At 44.3% G+C, this 18,537-nt stretch overlaps 2 protein-coding genes across 5 annotated transcripts in view; one reads left to right on the plus strand and one right to left on the minus strand.

Annotated features, from left to right (window-relative positions):
• On the minus strand, window positions 1-8,741 carry DYNLT3 (dynein light chain Tctex-type 3). Of its 2 annotated transcripts, none has more exons than XM_083498399.1 (5): window positions 8,571-8,741; window positions 6,684-6,725; window positions 5,310-5,433; window positions 4,276-4,353; window positions 1-2,515 (listed from the first exon to the last, which is right to left on the minus strand). In XM_083498399.1, the coding sequence occupies exons 1-5, from the start codon at window positions 8,598-8,600 to the stop codon at window positions 2,439-2,441; spliced, it is 351 nt and encodes a 116-aa protein (XP_083354525.1). In that variant the 5' UTR covers window positions 8,601-8,741; the 3' UTR covers window positions 1-2,438. The 2 variants fall into 2 exon arrangements, with proteins under 2 accessions (XP_083354525.1, XP_083354526.1); XM_083498400.1 differs by having other exon boundaries at window positions 7,793-8,740.
• A 4,425-nt stretch (window positions 8,742-13,166) lies between these two features.
• Window positions 13,167-18,537, plus strand: part of SYTL5 (synaptotagmin like 5) — a 68,268-nt gene continuing 62,897 nt past the window's right edge. The window contains exon 1 of one of the 3 annotated variants that reach the window (XM_083498375.1): window positions 13,167-13,447. The gene's annotated coding sequence lies outside the window, so the exon portion shown is untranslated. Of the gene's footprint in view, window positions 13,448-13,729; window positions 13,962-18,537 lie in introns of those variants that run through there. The other 2 variants (XM_083498371.1, XM_083498373.1) reach the window with 2 other exon arrangements.

The following is an 18,537-nucleotide window of genomic DNA, read 5'->3' on the forward strand; positions in this document are numbered from 1 at the left end:
TATAGGTAAGGCAGGCACCTTTTATTTTTATTTGTTTTAGTTAAAACAAACTGTACCTATTTTAAAACCAATACCAGCATAATTTCTAGTGCAATCTTGCCATAAGATATATTGATGAGCATTCATTCTATGTTCAACTGCATTTTTTAAAACCCAGAAATACAATTGCTAATAAAACCATCTAGTCTCAGTAACAGCATCAGAAGTTTACTATAAAAAATTGTAAAAGGTAGATTGTACCTTTGTCTTTATTTTCTGGCCAAACCCTTTACTAGGAGTTGTTTCAGACAACTGCATTCATCTATATTCTATAGTGTTTCCGCCCTCTGTAAAATGTTCTCTCTTCATTATTATCCTTTACTGCTTCAGGAAAAAGATGAAAATAGCTTGCACCCAGAAAGAGAGCAAATTTTGAATCCAGAGTTGTGAGAGAACTTCGCATAGTATTTTAGTTCTGTTGCTATAGATATGTACATTCATTTAAAGAGTACAGAGATATCTGTGTTCACGCTATAACAATATGGAATATAAACATGGTATTTGCTTAAATATGCAACTTTATTAACGAAAAACAGCTAGACCTTTGGTGCTTTACATATTATAATGTTAAAGTAATTCAAAGCAAAACCATTGCAATGATAAAAAAAATTCTAAACATAAACTGCAACTGAAACCAGCTTGTTGCAGTTCTGACAAAAGGCAAAAATGCTTAATGCAACAGTATAACTTCAAGTTCTACTAGGTATATAAATAGCTGCAAAACAATGTAACTTTTTATGAAAAAATAGAATCCTATATACTAAACATATTTGCAAAGGTACTTAATATTTGCTTGAGTGGTTCTTCAAGTTATTAGGATTACCCACTTGACTGAAGTGGAGAATTTTCTAATTTAGGTAGATCTAGGAAGCAAGAAGCATACTGTTGATTCCCTGCATGTTTACTCAGAAGTAAGTTCCACTCTCTTCAATGCAATTTTCTCTCAAGTAAGCATAGGATTGCAGAATTATTTTAACTAATAACATAAATAGCAAGGATTTATGGTCTAACTCTATGAACACTACTAGGAAGTAAGGACTGTAGCCAGTTAATTATTCTGTAAGTCACATACCTACAGCCTAAGTGCACCTTAAGACACAGACAAGTCCCCACTTCAAATTTTTCTATTTCCAAGTGCTACATATGAAACATTACTTTTATATAGTTTGAAATGAGCAAGCACAACTCTCTTCAAGAATCTGAAGAGCCAAAGGCTGGTCCTGCCTGGGAGATATGCAATAAAATGGTATCATGAGAGCATTGCTAAACTTTTAATATCCTAATCTAAAGTATTTGCACATGTATTGTCTGCACATTATTTTAATGCTTTTGGTTTGTGATTTTGTGCTGATGCACCAAATATTTGTTAATGCACCAATAACTGAACCAAATGTTGCAGAATGTTTTAATACAATTTCCCTACTTCGACGAATGTGCCTTAAGAATTGTGCCACAGTCTAAGCACAGCCTTACAGCATGAAAAATACATTCTTTTGCTGAACATTCATACCCTGTTTGAGAAAAGTAGGTACTTTGGTTTTATAAATTTTGTGCCTAAAACATGAAAATATTATTTTACAACTTGTTGGGTTTTTCTGCTTCCTCCCCCCTCACTGCTTAATTTATTACGCATTATAAATCACAAACACCAATAGTCTAAGCAGCAGTGGATTTCAAACATACAGCTTTCAGGGAACTTTTTTCTCCTGCTGTGGGACCTATTCATGCTGGAATTATGTTCTGGGTTGCGCGCGTGAGACTATGTGGTAGCTGTTGCACTGCATCAAATGAGTGTGTGCATTACAGCAAACAACACGCTCTCACAACTCTAGTTTTCAGGGGGCAAAGATCAGCCATTATACTGAAGCAGCACAGATGGGAGTGCAAGGATTCCTTGGAACACAGGTTTAAAACCACTATTCTAAGGCATCAACTCCCATAACTCAGAACCAATTATATATATGTGTTACAAATAATATTCTCTTGCCTCTTACTGATTACATTTATCTTAAGCTGCTGTGTATGAAGTGCCAGTGGTAATGTGGGGGAAAACATGCATTTTCTTATTTTTACGTAACTTTTCCATCACTTCTTGCAGGTTGCAGGGTGGGGAGCAGAGAGAACCACAGTCCTAGAATGCTCAAAACATTGTCCTTTTCCTTTTACAGCTGGTCTCTAGCAAGCTGCCAGCTGGCTAAGACGAACGATTACACTTTACTATAATATATACTATAATATAATATATATTGTGCAGAGACTTTTTTTAATAGCACATTTCCTGCTCTCTCTTTAGTGCATAAATATAGTTTCATTTAATCATTCTTACAATGTACTATAAGAAATTTGATAGTTTTGTTCTTAAAGGCTTTGGCATAACTTAGTGTGATTTGTCCAGTTTGCTACAGAATAATGGCTACGGCAAAGACATTGACGATGCAGTTCATAGTTCGGTTTTCCCATCGAACTGTGCAGGTACCTATAGTGGATTTAAGAAGAGAAAGTGGTCAAGTTCTATATTCATTCTTAAGAGGACAACCGAATAACCCGAACTAATTTACGAAAGATAATCCCTAGAGGCTGTCAGACATTGCTTTTGGTGACAGATCTGGGCCACAACCTTAAACATGCTTACAAAGAAGTAGATCTCTGTGAACTCTGCAGAACATACTTCTGGATAATCATTTTCATGCTCTTCGTCCCAACGCTTGCACAATAATGCATCTTAGGAGTCAGAAACTCAGAAAAATCCTTCATAGATGGTCACTGGGGTTAAATAGAATTAAATCACACTACAGCATGGATTCAGTTTGTCAACAGGACTTTGATGGTGGGCATGTGATCTAGTCCAAGTTGCCATTCCTGTAGTTGACTAAGAACCTACAGCACTTTGAAAATCAAACTTTTTGCCAATGATAATGAAGAGGGCTGCTCTTATGAGGCCACAGGCAGCCCCCTGATTCCCTCCAGCTACTTCTTCTGCAAAAAATAAAAGCCCTCGGGTGATCAACTCAGGCACAATGACGTGTTTTTCCTTTGTGCTGGTGGCTACTGCTACCCCAGGCATAAAGCTATGGCCAGCTCAGTGCACTAAAACTGTATGCGTCATTGCTAGGGTTCTTTTTACATTTTGTTGCATTTTTTTGCTAAGCTGCCTTGAATGTGATTTTTCTTAGAAAGTAAGGACAACGCCAGTGCTGGTACACATTTCAGCGTTTTCCTGCCAGTACTCAGCATAGTAGAAAATGAATACAGTGGTACCTCGGGTTACAGACGCTTCAGGTTACATACGCTGCTAACCCAGAAATAGTACCTCGGGTACTAATAGAACTTTGCTTCAGGATGAGAACAGAAATTGTGCTCTGGCGGCGCAGCAGGCCCCATTAGCTAAAGTGGTGCTTCAGGTTAAGAACAGTTTCAGGTTAAGAACGGACCTCCAGAACAAATTAAGTACTTAACCCGAGGTACCACTGTACAAGTCTGTACAAGTCTGTAGTGTAATATATTTAATCAAGTAACTTACTGAGCACAAAACAAAAAGAATATAAAGTTACAACAATATGAACATTCTTCGTTACAGTTTCAAGTCATATCGGTCACTGAAGTACTGGCATATATGATTACTTGGTGATTTGTTTTTTTAACCTTGTTAAGCTTAGTTCTTCTCTTTCAGTTGTATAACTATGAATTTGGAACAGTCATGCTGAGGAGTGAAGTCTGCCAGGGCTGTTCAGCGCTTTGAACGAAGTCTGCCCTCATGAACTAGAACCACCTATCCAGGAGAATAGTCTCTTATCTTTCATGATGCCTGGCAGTAAGACGGATTTGATCCAGAGAGTGAATGAAGTTCAAATACTACTCAAACTTAGGCATCAATAACGATCCCGTGTCAGATTTAAACTCATCTAAAGAAACAGTCCTTGGCCTTCTGCCAAAGCATTTTTTCCATGCAACCAAAAGCGATTGGTCAGCCCTTTTCATTTTGGCCTGGCCTTATCAGCAGGTTTATATCTCTTTCTCATTTGGGGACCTGGGTAAAGAGAGTGGGTAACATATAGTTTGGGTGAAATGATCCTAATTTCAGGAAGTACCTATTATATACCTATTATATCCTGGGGGCTATATGTGGGCTGCCAATTCAAACCGCCTTTCAACTGCAGCATAATGTTTCACAACAATAAGTGAAAAGTCATTTTTTTCATGAAGTAGTTTGCTTCAATTCTGCAGGCAGGCACTTACCATCAGTTGTGGTATCCCAAAAACATGAGCTTGCTGTATGCAGACCAGCTCCACACTTCTGCATCACTGCACAGGTAACTGAAGACAGAACAAAATCCCATGTTTATCAATAAAGTAGATTAATCAATCAGACTTCACTAGTCCTTTATACAACTGAAAGGACTAAGTGGTGGTTAAAGTATGAATTAAAATCCCCTGCCTTTTTCCAAAAACAAATTATATTATTTAAGTTGCCACTATGCTGCAAAAGCGCGATCCTTTTTCCTTAAATTTCCTTTATTTAAGAAAGCAATGAGACATATTCCTCCTCAAAATGGTGAACTGCTTCCTGAACAGCCCTGATATTCTAAGCTTATGAAGTCTGTTGAAAATGCCTGGCTAATTTTCTGATTCAGATAATCAACACCAGATGACCAATAAACGCCACGGGAATCTGAAAATGGAGCCCACCCCCCTCGCCAACCCGCCACATCCCAAATTATTATAGTAAAATGCATAATAAATTGGAGCAAAACTGCCTTCAATGCTCTCACGAAGGTAGGTGGGGTGCAGCACATAGCACCTTATATGCCTCATTCTACTAACAAAGTATATAGGAACGTGGGTGGCGCTGTGGTCTAAACCACTGAGCCTAGGGCTTGCTGATCGTAATGTTGGCGGTTTGAATCCCCACGACGGGGTGAGCTCCCGCTGCTCGGTCCCTGCTCCTGCCAGCCTAGCAGTTCGAAAGCACGTCGAAGTGCAAGTAAATAAACAGGTACCGCTCTGGTGGGAAGGTAAACAGCATTTCCGTGCGCTGCTCTGGTTTCGCCAGAAGCAGCTTAGTCATGCTGGACACATGACCCAGAAAAACTGTCTGCGGACAAATACCGGCTCCCTTGGCCAGTAAAGCGAGATGAGCGTCACAACCCCAGAGTAGTCTGTGACTGGAATTAACTGTCAGGGGTCCTTTACTAACAAAAGTAGGCCTGAAATCATTTTCTCCTCATTAATTGTAAAATTAATATTAACTGTATATATGCACAGAATCTTACCAATGTACTTGTACGTTTTCCCCAGTTTTACCAGTTGTGTTAAAGATTGTTCTACTATAGCTGCAGTCCATTGATTGACATTGTCATGATTGTAATCTGCCTTGCCCAGAACACCTTCTATGCACTAGAAAGGAATAAAATGCTTTTTAAAAATCTGATTAAATACAAGTATTAAAAATAGATAGTAGCATAAACATATATACTTTTAAGCCAGCCCCACTTTGTTATGTAAAGGAACTCAAATGTCAGAAAGAGATTCTCATTTGCCTCTTTTCCTAGGCTAGAGCTCCTAAATGGAGGCACATAAATCAGTAACTGAACTGTTTATACCATTCCCATCTCAGTGGTAAGAGTCATGTAACAAACATGCAGAATCCAGAAGAGCGTTTTAATAATCTGAATTTCTTTCCCTACAGGACTAAAATATCCTGCTGAGCTGGATATATTACTGTAAATGCTACAATTCTGAGTTGCTGCAGCATTGAAATTCAGCCAGGGTGGTCCTATTGCCTTCGTATACTGAGCAGCTTCTCTGCCGGGGCCACAGTCAAACAACAGTCAAAATAGCAACAGCTACAGAAATAAATCCAATTGACTTCAAGGACAGTTAAACAGCTCACCGGCACAGGACTGCCATCTCAGTCACCATTACAAATTGTGTTCTACAGGGTGTGTTGCTTTTAGCAGAATTCAACAGAACATATACAGAACGCTTAGTGCTGCTTAACATTACAGTGGAGTGTTATAAAAGGCAATATCCAGAATTGTATTTTCATGAATCAAAAGGGTTCCTTCTATTCATGGAATGATTCCAGTACAACAGAGGCATCTCTCTAGCACAAGTAGGGAATTTCCCCCTTATACCCCTTGCAGGCCCTACTGCCACCTCCCAGTGTTCCACAATGTCCACACTCCCTGGAACAGATTGTTGAAGTCAGAGGACTGCAGAGGGGGGAAAGAATTAGCAAAAACCACCTTCCTCTTCTGTCAGCAAGAGAGTATGATCAAAGCCATTGGTCTTGCTATTAGAATGTACAAAATTTTAAACATCCAATATTGAAAATTTAGTATAAAGAGTTTGGATCTTGATAGTGCAATCCTATGCATGTCTATTCAGAAAAATGCCCCATTGAATTCAATTAGCTATATTCCCAATAGACGTCCATATGACTGCAGCTCAAGAGTGCAATTAAACACAGCAAGGGAGTATGCCCCACTAAATATAGTGGGACTCAGTTTTGAATAGGCAAGACAGGATGTCTGGTGCAAGTCTTTCAAGGATACCCATTATTCCTGGAAACAGAAAACTGCAAAAATTCATTTTGTCACCAAAACACATAAATACTGTACTGTATACTGAAACGTGCAACTTACATCTTTAATAATACTGTGCGCTTCTTCAGCATTGAAGGTCATCTGTAATAATATGAGATTTAGTTAATTAAATTATTATTTTTATCACCCTTCATACAGTTTAATTCTAGAGCTGCTTACGCGTTTTAGAATACAACATATAAAACAATAAAATTGCAGCTGCCACACAGGTTTTGGAAGAAATAATGAACCAAGACAGAATTTGTTTATTCAAAAAGTCCACAAAACTCTCCAAAACAAGGTCCTTATATTCATAATTTTCATTTATTCTGGCGATATCACCAGCTCATGAATTTGATGCGCACGGCAGCTGCATAAATGCCAAGTTACGTAAGTGTGTTATTAAAAAATCACAATCACCAGCATCCCAAATGGATTTTACAATCACACTATTTCTGGCTGTGTCCTGAAATTATGCATCAGCATCTATGTCAAAGCTAATGTATCACCTTATCCGAGTGAGCAGTATCCTCTATTACACAAGACTGACACAGGATAAAACAAAACTACATCCTAAATCAGGGGTCAGCAACCTTTTTCAGCCCTGGGCTGGTCCACCATTCCTCAGACCATGTGGTGGGCCAGACTATATATATATATTTTGGGTGGGGGGGAGGGAATGAACAAATTCCTATGCCCCACAAATAACCCAGAAATGCATTTTAAATAAAAGCACACATTCTACTCATGTAAAAACACACTGATTGATAAGGTGATTGGGCCAGATCCGGCCCCCGGGCCTTAGGTTGCCTACCCCTGTTGTAAATGCTTTGACATGACAGTCAGACCCTCCAAAGGTTGTAGTCTGCATAGTTCTACTTAGGGTAGACCCACTGAAATTAAATAGGCTTAAGCATGGGTCTGTTCTGATTATGTTTGGCAATGGATACAACCCCAACTTTCTTAAAAAAAATACCAGGCTAAGCATGTCACAGAATCAAGGGATAACAACAAAGGGAAAGGTCTGCAGGAGAGGGGAAGTGGGAAAAGAGCAGAGGGATTGTGTGTCTGAATGCTGCCACATTAAAAAGATTGCCTGGATGCACACACAAAAACTCATCATACCAGGGAGAGCGCTACCCTTTCTCTTTTACACCATCCTTCTCTACCTGCATGAGGTTTTGTCTTCTCCTTTTTCAATTGTGTGCAGAGGGGGGGCAGGCATTCAAACACGGGATTCTTGTCTGACGTGCTCCTCTTCCCACCCCCTCCTCCATCCTCCCTTGGCCTTAACCTTGGAATCCACTGCACTTCCAAATTGAGCTTCAAAGCAAAGGGAGGCTCTTTTCACTACCCTATTTTGTTACCATCATCACCACCGTCTGCCATTATTCTGCAGTGGCCTGAATTGGGAGCGGGGGCGCGCGCGCGCGCAACCCTCCCCGTCCACGTGAGGACGGGCGTCGCAATGACAGCATTCTTGGGCGGACCGAGCCTCCCTCGCCTACGATCCCACAAGCGGCGCTTGTGATTGGCTGGGTGGAGACGTACACTAAATACATTTTTAAAAAACAACCCTTAGCCAGGTGACATTTTTATGCAGACCAGGCCCACCCACGTCGGAGCGAGACTGAAAAGCGCAAGCCGGCCTCTTACGAAGTCATGGTTGTTGTTGGGGGGTTTTTTTGCGCCCCTCTCCTCCCCCCCTCCACGCACACGCTTTAAAGCGGGTGGCAGGAACGGGAGGCGCCTCCGCCCCCGCGTGTCTGGAGTCGGGGGGGGGGTCCCTAACCTAATTACTCAAGTAGAAGCGCGCGCCACGGCCAAGCGCTGCGCCGAGGAAAAACCAGGTCACTGCTGCCCGCCGGGGCGACAGGGAGCTTGGGCTGGGGCGAGGAGGGCGCCCCGCTCCCGCTGGCCGGGGGAGGAGGGGGAAGTCCGTACTACCTCGTCGTTATGGGGGTGAAACTCTTCCATGGCCCCAGGAGCTGCGGCGGCGCGTCCCTATTCCCGGCAGTGGCGGAGGCGGCCCCGTCCTCGCCCTGCTCCGCAGCTCCACCTTCCCTAAGCCGGAGGTGCGCAAAGAATGGCACCACCCCCTCCTCCTCCGCCAGCTCCCTCTGGTGTCTGAAGTAAGCACTGGAGGCTCCCTCGAAGATGCCGCGGCCACGCGCCTGTCGCTGGAGCGGCGCTGCCGGCGCAAGCCAGCTTTTTTTCGCAGTGTCCGCACGACGTCGAAGCAGCAGCCCGCAGTTTTCCCCTCTTCACCATGGAAAATCCGATTATTTAAGGTGCTAGCTACCCGTTTGTGACAACCCCCCCCCCCCGGTCTGGAAACAACACTCTTGATTCTTAGCAGGGTCGAGGCTCATTCTTGAAATCTGTCTTCGATACCAGGGCTGAGTGCTGGAGTATTTGTGAAGAAAAACGTCTCCTGCCACTTTCAGGCTCAACGCGGCTTTTCAGGGCATACACGTGTACGTACATACACAGAATGACGATAAAATGTTTTGGGGCAAAGGGCATAGCCTTTAGGTGGACTTCACCCCCAGCACTTTTTAGCAGGGGTGTCATAGTTGCCATATATTGCCTGTGATGTTGCTGTTAGCTGCTTTGAACCTGGTTTACCATGGAAAAGTGACAAAGAAAAAAAGAGATGAAGATGGAGATTTGGTCCATAACTGAGGTCTATCCCACCCATGTGGCCCTTTAAGGGGCAAAGGAGCAATTTAAAATAGAAATACTCTTGCCTAACTTCCATTCCCTGCTCTTTTAGGCCCCAGACTAAAGGGATGCAAGTGGAAGTGTACTTAATTCCAGTCAGACTAATTCCTAGTCTCTGCTGCGATGTTTCTTGGAGGCGTATGGGCCTCTGCTGCTACCAGTATTTTTCCTTGCAGCCCAATCATACTTCTGAACAGGGAAGAAGTAGGGTGTTTCCATTTAAAGCTATGGGTTTTTGAATATATGATGGGAAGGAATTACTGCAGGCTTCCCTGCAAAAATATTCTTAGTGTTTTGTATTAACTCACCCAGGGCCAAAATTTCTCCCAAGATGCCCCAATTATGAGAGTCAAAGATCATTTTTATTTCATTTATTAATTACTTCCCATGAAACATCCCAAAGTGATTAAACATAAAAAATAGGGGAAATGACAACAACAAAAAATACAAAAACAATTTCAGATCCAATACAGATACCATAAAGATTGGAATAAGTCTGCATTGGCTTCCAGTGGGCAGAACCACCTTTAATCTTTCTTTCTTTCTTTCTTTGCTAAAGTGGCTTGAATCAACAAGTACTGAACCATGCACAGGGCCGGAATGCACAGGATTGAGTCATGTGTAAAGTCAATTAAAATGACTTCTTGTGTCGATGATGAAAATGGTTGTAAGAATCTCTCCTTGGTGACCAGATAGTGATTGGAAAGGACCAATGATCTTTTGTAAAAACCATGGCTAATTCTTTATCATTAGTGTTCTGTTTACAGTGGTGGCAAAAATCAGCTCCAGAGGTGTAGTGGTGAAAATAGCCATGATATCCGACTTTGCCTACATATCTCTGTGCTTGGTGCTCCCCATCACACAGAGAAAGAAAAGCCCTTAATTGCAAATACTAAGCTACCCTAAGATGACAAAAGACTTCCCAGCATCTAATAATTGTTCAACACAGATGCAATACAGAGGTTGTATTGTGAATAGTATTCTGAAACAAGTGTGTTCACACCAGAAAAACTCTAAGGCAATTAAGCAGCCTAGCAACATCCTTCGACATCAAAAATTGTCAAAGGGGCTTGGCAAAACTTAATAGTGTTTTAAACAAAGCCATATTTTCTTAGTTACCAATTTTCTGTTGGTGTAAGGAAAACAACAAGAATAAAATGAGAATTCCTGGATGCCAAGATTCAAGTTTGGGGCAAATACTCTTTCGTGAGAGAACCCCAGCAGATATTTTAAATCACAAAATATGCAGCATGGAAATAAAGCATAGAAATATAGGCTGTTAGGCTTAAAATATGTGCCCTTTAAAGTGAGTTCCAAAGTTTCCCTCTTCCCCTACCATAGAAAAGACCACATGTTTGGTAAGTAAAAAATTGTTTACTTACAATTTATCCAAAGGACATATTCATGTGCTTTTCCATACAGCATTTAGAAAAAGTTTCAGAGACTGTAAAACCTGGCTTAGTTACAGTGGTGAAAGTTCCTAAATTATTGGTGAAGGTCACTCAAGAATGGTTGATGAGAGGCATACGGTTGAGCTGAAGTAACCAACTCAAACCTATTTATATGCTGAGCTTCTCAGGTGGACTGGGAGAGAACAATAAGCCTGATTACCTAGTTCAGGCTTCCTCAACCTCGGCCCTCCAGATGTTTTCGACCTACAATTCCCATGATCCCTAGCTAGCAGGACCAGTGGTCAGGGATGATGGGAATTGTAGTCTCAAAAACATCGGGAGGGCCGAGGTGAGGACCTAGTTCTTCCTAAGGTGAGGGGAAGTGGACACAGCAAAGCCTGACAGGACAACTTACTCTATGGTATTAACTCCTTCATGCATTAATTAGACATAAGCATGTTGGTTATATGAGATAATCTTCATTATCACCTCTGTTGCGATCAGATACAGAGCCACTTGTTTGCAAGAAAAGACCACTTGGCAAAGTATGCAGGCTATGAAGAAACAGGGCAACAATCAACAACAATTGTATTTAGGGACACAACAGTTTCTTAGAACATAAGAGCCCTGCTACATCAGACCAAAGGCTTATCTAGTCCAACATCATGGTCAACCAGAGGCCCATGTTAATGGAAGCCCCCAAACAGAACATGAACACTTTCTCCTCTAGGGTTCCTTAGCAATATTAAGAGGCATACAGTCTTCAGTAACTAGTAGCCACTGAGGGGTAATACCTCTGGTGGGGAACATGTTGTGCCCCTTCTGTGGTAGTTCGCCCAGCTTTGGTCCCTACCCTGCACTCAGTTCTCACCTGTGGCTCCTACAAGGGGTCAGCATTTGACAAGCAGCCACACCCTGGGAAACGGCTTCGACTGGCCAGCAAAACCAGGTGAGGGTGACCAATGGATCTCAAACCCTTGGTGAGTAGGGGAATTTTCCTGCATGTGAAGACAGGCTTTGCCAGATTGAGCAGATGAGACCAATAGTAGGTCCAACAGTCAAGAAGCTTTCTGCACATGTAGAGGGACGTGAGGGGCAGATGGGGCTCATCAGTCTGGGAGGGTGGTCCTTCAAGGAGAAGGAAAAGGCTGATCCTAAACTCCCGCTACCTTACAGGACATCTTTGGGATTGTTGTTTAGTCGTTTAGTCGTGTCTGACTCTTCGTGACCCCATGGACCAGAGCAGGCCAAGCACTCCTGTCTTCCACTGCCTCCCACAGTTTGGTCAAACTCATGCTGGTAGCTTCGACAACACTGTCCAACCACCTCGTCCTCTGTCATCCCCTTCTCCTTGAGCCCTCCATCTTTCCCAACATCAGGGTCTTTTCCAGGGAGTCTTCTCTTCTCATGAGGTGGCTGAAGTATTGGAGCCTCAGCTTCAGGATCTGTCCTTCCAGTGAGCACTCAGGGCTGATTTCCTTCAGAATGGATAGGTTTGATCTTCTTGCAGTCCATGGGACTCTCAAGAGTCTCCTCCAGCACCATAATTCAAAAGCATCAATAAGAAAAGGCTAAGGAGTAAACCCTACACAAATCTGGAGCGGAGCTGCTAAGAAGGTTGGATAGCGACTTTTAGGGCTCCTTCTAGCAACTCCTGCAGTAAAGCTGGTGCCAAGCCTATTGCTCTGCTTTCTCTTGCACCACATCAGCGAGGCGTGTGTGTGTGTGTCTTGTCGTCTGGTGGACAGCCCAGAAGCTCCATACAGACTGCTCAGGCTTGCATCCCGGGTGCTGCTAAGGCAGCAGTTTGACTTCACCCCCCAGAGGTGCACTCCATTGACTCTCCAGATCAGTGGCGTAGCGTGGGGGGTGCAGGGGGGGCCGGCGCAACATCTGGGGGTTAGGGGGCGCAAATCCACGGGTTAGGGGGCGCAAATTACTTGCCTTGCCCCGGGTCCTGACAACCCACGCTACGCCACTGCTCCAGATAGACGGATAATAACTGCTGAGAGCCGCCTTCTCCATGAATTCACCTAAATCCTTATTAACCATTATTTATTTCATTTACTAATCCAATTTCTACACCGTCTTTCCCGCGAGAATCACAGGGTGGTTTACGACATAAAAGCACAAAACTTGCAGTTTTGCCCGTCACTCTGCGTGTGTAACGCAGGTGCCAAACTTTGCCGCCTCCTTTACAGCCAGCACGTAAGCCATCGAAACCACCACTTCCTCCCCGCCCTTGTTCTTTCCTGATACTTTCTTAGCCAAGCCTCCCCATATCCTTGCGCGCCCCTCCGAGGTCTTGCAAGGGCGCAAGGGGCTCGCCCTTCTTTCGGAATGTCTTCTGCCCGCACACTGCCTACTGCCGCGGCGCTTCCCGAGCCGCGCCAGCAGAGGGCGCCTGAGGGGCGGCAGCCGGCGTCCGCGGACAGCTGTGCGCCAGCCCGGGCAGGGGTCTCGCTTCTCTGCACCGAGCCTCGGCGGCGGCAGCAACATCAACAGAGAGCCGCCCGCTGCGCTCGAGCTGGGAGGCGTCCCCAGGGCCCGGCTGCGCTCGCGGGGAGGGGGGGGGGCTGACGGAGGGGATGCTCCTCCTCGTGCAGGAGCTCAGCACCAGCAGCGGCCGGGCGGGAAGCCGCAGCAGTCTCGCTTGGGACCCGCGACCAGGCGGCACGAAGAGGGAGAAGCGAAGACTTGACCCGGAGGGTAAGCTCGCCTCCTCCTGAGCTTCTTTGGATTCCCGCCAAGGAGCTGCTACCGCGGCCGGTCAGTGTCAGGCTGGCCCCTTTAGCAGCCTCGACGGGGGGGGGAGCGCCCGCGGGGGAGGCAGCTGCACCCCCCTTTGGTTTCTCCTTCCCCCGGGGTCGAGTGAGGAGGAGAGACCTGGCCTCCCCCCCCCCCTCGCGCTTCCATGGTAGAGTCCGCGTGCTTCGAAGGCGAGCGCGGAAAAGGCTGGTTGCGCCAATCCCGCGCGGAGCGAAGAGGCGGGAGGAGCCGAGAAGAAGTCGGTGGACTTCTCTACCCGGCTCCGAAAAGAAGCGGAGTTTTACTTCAGGCGTTTGCGGTTCGCTTTTTGAGACGGGAGGGAGAGAGATGCTCTTAGGATTCTGGCAAGTGCTGGGATTTTGAGGGTGGTTTTATTTATTTGTTTAGAAACGAGCGAAGGACGGGTCCCGAAGAAAGGCGCTCGTGTTGTTTCCCAGAAATAATTTCGCCTCAGGTTAGTGTTGCCGGGAGTTCGTGCCGGGCTCACCTGCTCGAGACTTGCGCAGCTGCACGTCTGCTGCCAGTCTATCTGCGGGGCAATTTCGCTCCGGGTTGTGCTGGGTGGATGGAAGCGCCGGGGGAGAGAAAGCCTTGCAGGCAGAAAGTCCCAGGTGCAATTGATTCCTGTTTCCCCCCCTCCAGGTGTGGCTGGGGAAGACTCCTGCCTGAAACTCTGAACAGCTGGTGCTAGTTAGAGTAGGATAATACTGAATAAGGCAGCTTTCCTATATTGGGGTGTGTGTGTGGAGCAGGTGATCCTTCCCTTTTGTCTAATTGAGCTGTTTTCTTTTTTAAAAAAATAAGCATTTATTATTATTAAAAATATTTTATAGTAGCAATTACATTAAAGCAAAATGCAATGTAGCATACAGTATGCAGAGAAATAGGGTTGCATTTGTTAAATTGTCTACTGAAAATCCTAGACAAAACTCGAGAAAAGTTATATACAGTACCAGTTTTCAGGTTGATGAAAAGGCTCTTTGTATAGATGACCTTGAAGGAGTCTACAAATAAGGTTTGGGATGGTAGCCAAGGGTTAGTTTCCACTAAGCGAGCTGCGATGTCCAGTCCACACCATGGCAGTGCAAGAACATCAGTTGAATTTACCAATGTAAGTATTGTCTGATGAAAAGGAGTCATTATAACTCAGGATTTATGTAGGCTCCTTAAAAAAAAAGATTAAAAAATTTATCTGAGATTAATTCTACAAGTTTTAACAGGGTTTCCATATTTTTATGGCTGCCTCGTCAACTCAGGATATTAAACATTGCTGTTTTGTGATACAACCACAAAATGTGGGAGAAGTTCAAAATTTAGCCAGTAAGGTTTTTGGTTCAAGAAAATACATTACAAAAATTAAGAGAATGACAAGTTTTTCAAGGCACCACAGGATAACCCACAGAAAAAAATGGCTATTCTCACTTAATATGTATAATACAGTGGTACCTCAGGTTACAGACGCTTCAGGTTACAGACTCTGCTAACCCAGAAATAGTACCTCGGGTTAAGAACTTTGCTTCAGGATGAGAACAGTTTCGGGTTAAGAACGGACCTCCAGAATGCATTAAGTTCTTAACCCGAGGTACCACTGTAACTGTTTATAGGCCAGGTACCAAAACAGTATTTCAGGTGTGTCTAGCGTTCTTGGTATGTCTTGTACAATTTTAGCTTTCACTGTTAGTCCCCACCCCCCATATCATATCCAAATTTGTTGGAACTCTCCTCTAGTTCAAAAGAGATTTGCTGCACAGCACCGGCGTGTGTGGAAGGGAGGGATCATGTCCAAACCTTTCTTGGCTCATGTACCTATTCATGTGATGGTTGTTAGATCTATGATAGAACTATTTAGTTCAGCTGTTCCTGTGGCAGAGCCATTAGTAAAGCACCATGTAATTTCACTTGCAGATCAAGGCAGTGATTTGAACAGGGATTTGGGAGGAACAATTAAACTCGCTACACATTACTGCCTACTTGTCCACTGTCATGTGCTCCCACCGCTGGTCTATGAAGTTGAGTACACATTATTTTAGACACGATCCATCTGTATCCCTTAGCTTTTTGAGAAAGGCTCTTTTGATGTGCTTCACCTCAAACCAGTGGAAGCTGTAGTTAAACTGATGTGTGTACATTTCAGGCTGACATTGACCCATGCACAAATAAACTGGAGTTCACTGTGGAGAAACAAATTGGACATGGTATGAAGATACCCCTGTCTCCTCTATGGTGTGTACAGCAGTGTTTAAAAAGCAACTTGAAACCCGGTGGGGGACCTCACTGAGTTTCAAGTCATAGACTTAGTTGAAAGGAAATTACAGTAACAGTCTAATTCTGTGCATCCTGGCTAGGAAGTGTCCCTCTGTAATCAGCGGGGCTTAATGCTGTGTCAGTGTTACAGCCTAAACTGCAACCTAAATTGCAGTGTTGCAGACAGAATTGCAGCCTAAAGCATATTATTTTTGTGGGTTCAACAACTGACTTGTATTCCTGTGAGTAACTTGCTCGGTTTTCCCCCCTCAGTGTAGAGTAGGTGGGGTTCTAACTGAATGGATATTGGTTTTTGATAACAGATTATCTTTTAATATCTAGCTGTAGTTCCTATTTGTTGGTTTGCCTATTTGCTTCTAACATATTGCAGTCTGGTGTTGGCTTTTTGTGGACTTATGTTGTGAAACAGTGTTAAGTTCTCATTACCTTACCTACTTTAATTCCTGTTTTCATGCAGATGAAGATCCAAGGTTAGATTTGGGCCCTGTATTTGCAAGCCTGGATGAGCTATCACTGGCGGAGGAAGAGGAGTGTGGGGGGAGTGCATTGCCCCCAGTAGTGTGATCCCAGTGGGGTGCCATCACGGCTGCTTCCTCTGCCTGCACTGGGTGCCATGCCCCTGCAGGGGTGTGCCATGCCCCCAGGACACACGCACACCCCTGTGGGCGGCACACCATGCCCCCACCTGCTCTCTGCCCCCCAGTGCCAGAGCATGAAGCTCCACCACTGTGAGCTATCGGTATGGTGTGACAATAGTGAGGAAACATATTGGCTATAACTGAGAGTCAAGTCTTTTCCCTATGGCTAGACACTTAAGCTTCAGTTAGACAAAGTATTTGGATCCTGAATAAGCATGTTCCATCAGAAGTAGCAATAATGTACTTTTCAGGCATATACCCTCTGCTTTTGTCTAGCAAAGTGCCCACCATTATAATGGCTGGAATGTATGAGAGAGTAGAGGGAAGTCTTCTACTGTAACACAAAGAAGGAGCAGGAAAATATTGCAGTGGCCTCTGCAGGCTGAGGTGGAGTTTGTTCAGTGCACTTTTGTTGTATCCCCTCTTCAGAATTTCTGTTAATGAGTGACACACATGCTATAACTTCATTTGCATGTAGCACTCATCCAAATCATGGCTTAGTACCAAGGACCAAATGTGCAAATATCCTGTTGAGGATATTGTGGCCACCTAGCTCCTTCTGTGGCTATTTTGCTGCTGTGCTGGACTAAGCCATGGTTTGATTTAGCCTGTCATCTGAACCTGGACTTGTGGTCTAACCCTCAGGCAAACCACCGGCTGCAAACCATAGAGCAACCTTGGTTAGCTCACAAGCCCGGGTTCAGACAACACACTGACTTGTGATTTACCACAGTAGAGCAGTGGAATGACTGCAGGAGGAGCAAAGTGGCTGTGAGCTAACTGGGAACCTGCACATTCGCTAATTTGTGCTAAGTTATAGTTTGCCTTAGTATGACATGTGAACCTGTGTCAGCAATAGAAATCAGGGTTTGCTCTCATAGCAATGGTTGGAAGGGCAACACCTTTTATTTCCCTATTGGGGCGAATAACAAGCACTTGTTTACATGGGAGAGATAAAGGACTGCACTTGGGATTACCATTCAGATGGCTGCTCAGCCTAACCCGTGCCTGTAATCTCAGTCATCAAGATTCAGAGGAATCCGCTTCGTGGAAATTAGGGTCTGGACCGCCACGGCGAGGCGGAGACCCACCAAAAACCACAGGCGGGAGAAGCCTGTGGACGTGGGATTCGGCTTTTGCGCCTCCCCTACTCACGGGGAAACTCGGTTTCGGGGATCCGGGGCGACGTGGGGTGAGTGACGCGGTGCTTCGAATCGACTGCTCTTTTCACGGAGTGAAGCCGCATTGCTGTTGCCGGAGAGCACTGACTTTTTCCTGTGGACAATTGGACTTTAAACAACTACCCGTGAGTAGAACGGAAAATTGGACTATGAAACATCTTAATTTGGCACCGAAGCGGGAAGGTTCTAAACAGGAAGTCCGCCTTCCGCTTTTGTAAATAGATTGAAGCAAAGACATTGCAAGCTAAAGTCTGGAAAGTCTTTTGTAAAGGACTAAATCTCCATCGGCTAAAACTACTAACCCCCCCTTGGAAGCAGGAGAAGAGGGGGGAAACCTTAGATGGTTTAAGCCTGCAGGAGAGAGAGTAAAGAAAGATAAATTTCCACCGTCTTGAACCTGGGAACGGGGTGCCAGAGACAGACGTTTTGGGAAAGTTCATTGACTGTGAATAAAACATTTCTTGACAGATAGTTAAAAAAGAGAAACATATTGATTCCAATGTTTCCTTTTGCATTTAAAAGGAACAAAATATTTGAAAAACGAAAGTAATTTTGTTGCTGGATCTGCTTTCAAAAGGACGGATACAAATAGAAATTGTTTCCCCTAGAGGGAGCTTTTGAAACTGTTGTTGGAGTCGATCTGGGGAATTCTCCAGCTGTAGAGATTAAAGATCGTGAGAACCAGACATTGACCTTGAACAAGAATGTGCGCAGAAGAAGCCTTAGTGATTGCTTTTTGCAAGACAAGCGCTTTATTGGAACAGCTACATGAGAAGATGGATTTGATGACTGTTGCAGTTAATAACTTTGGACAAACAGTGAATACCTATATAGAAATCACTCAGGAACCGACCCAGGAATCTGCTTTGACAGGGCAAGTTGTGCAGAAGACAAAGGAGGAGGTTGTTGTTGAACCTCAAGTAATACAAGTGGAGAGAGCCGCGGC

This window comes from Podarcis liolepis (genome assembly GCF_965112155.1).
Source record: "Podarcis liolepis genome assembly, chromosome: 4".
Lineage (NCBI taxonomy): Eukaryota > Metazoa > Chordata > Lepidosauria > Squamata > Lacertidae > Podarcis > Podarcis liolepis.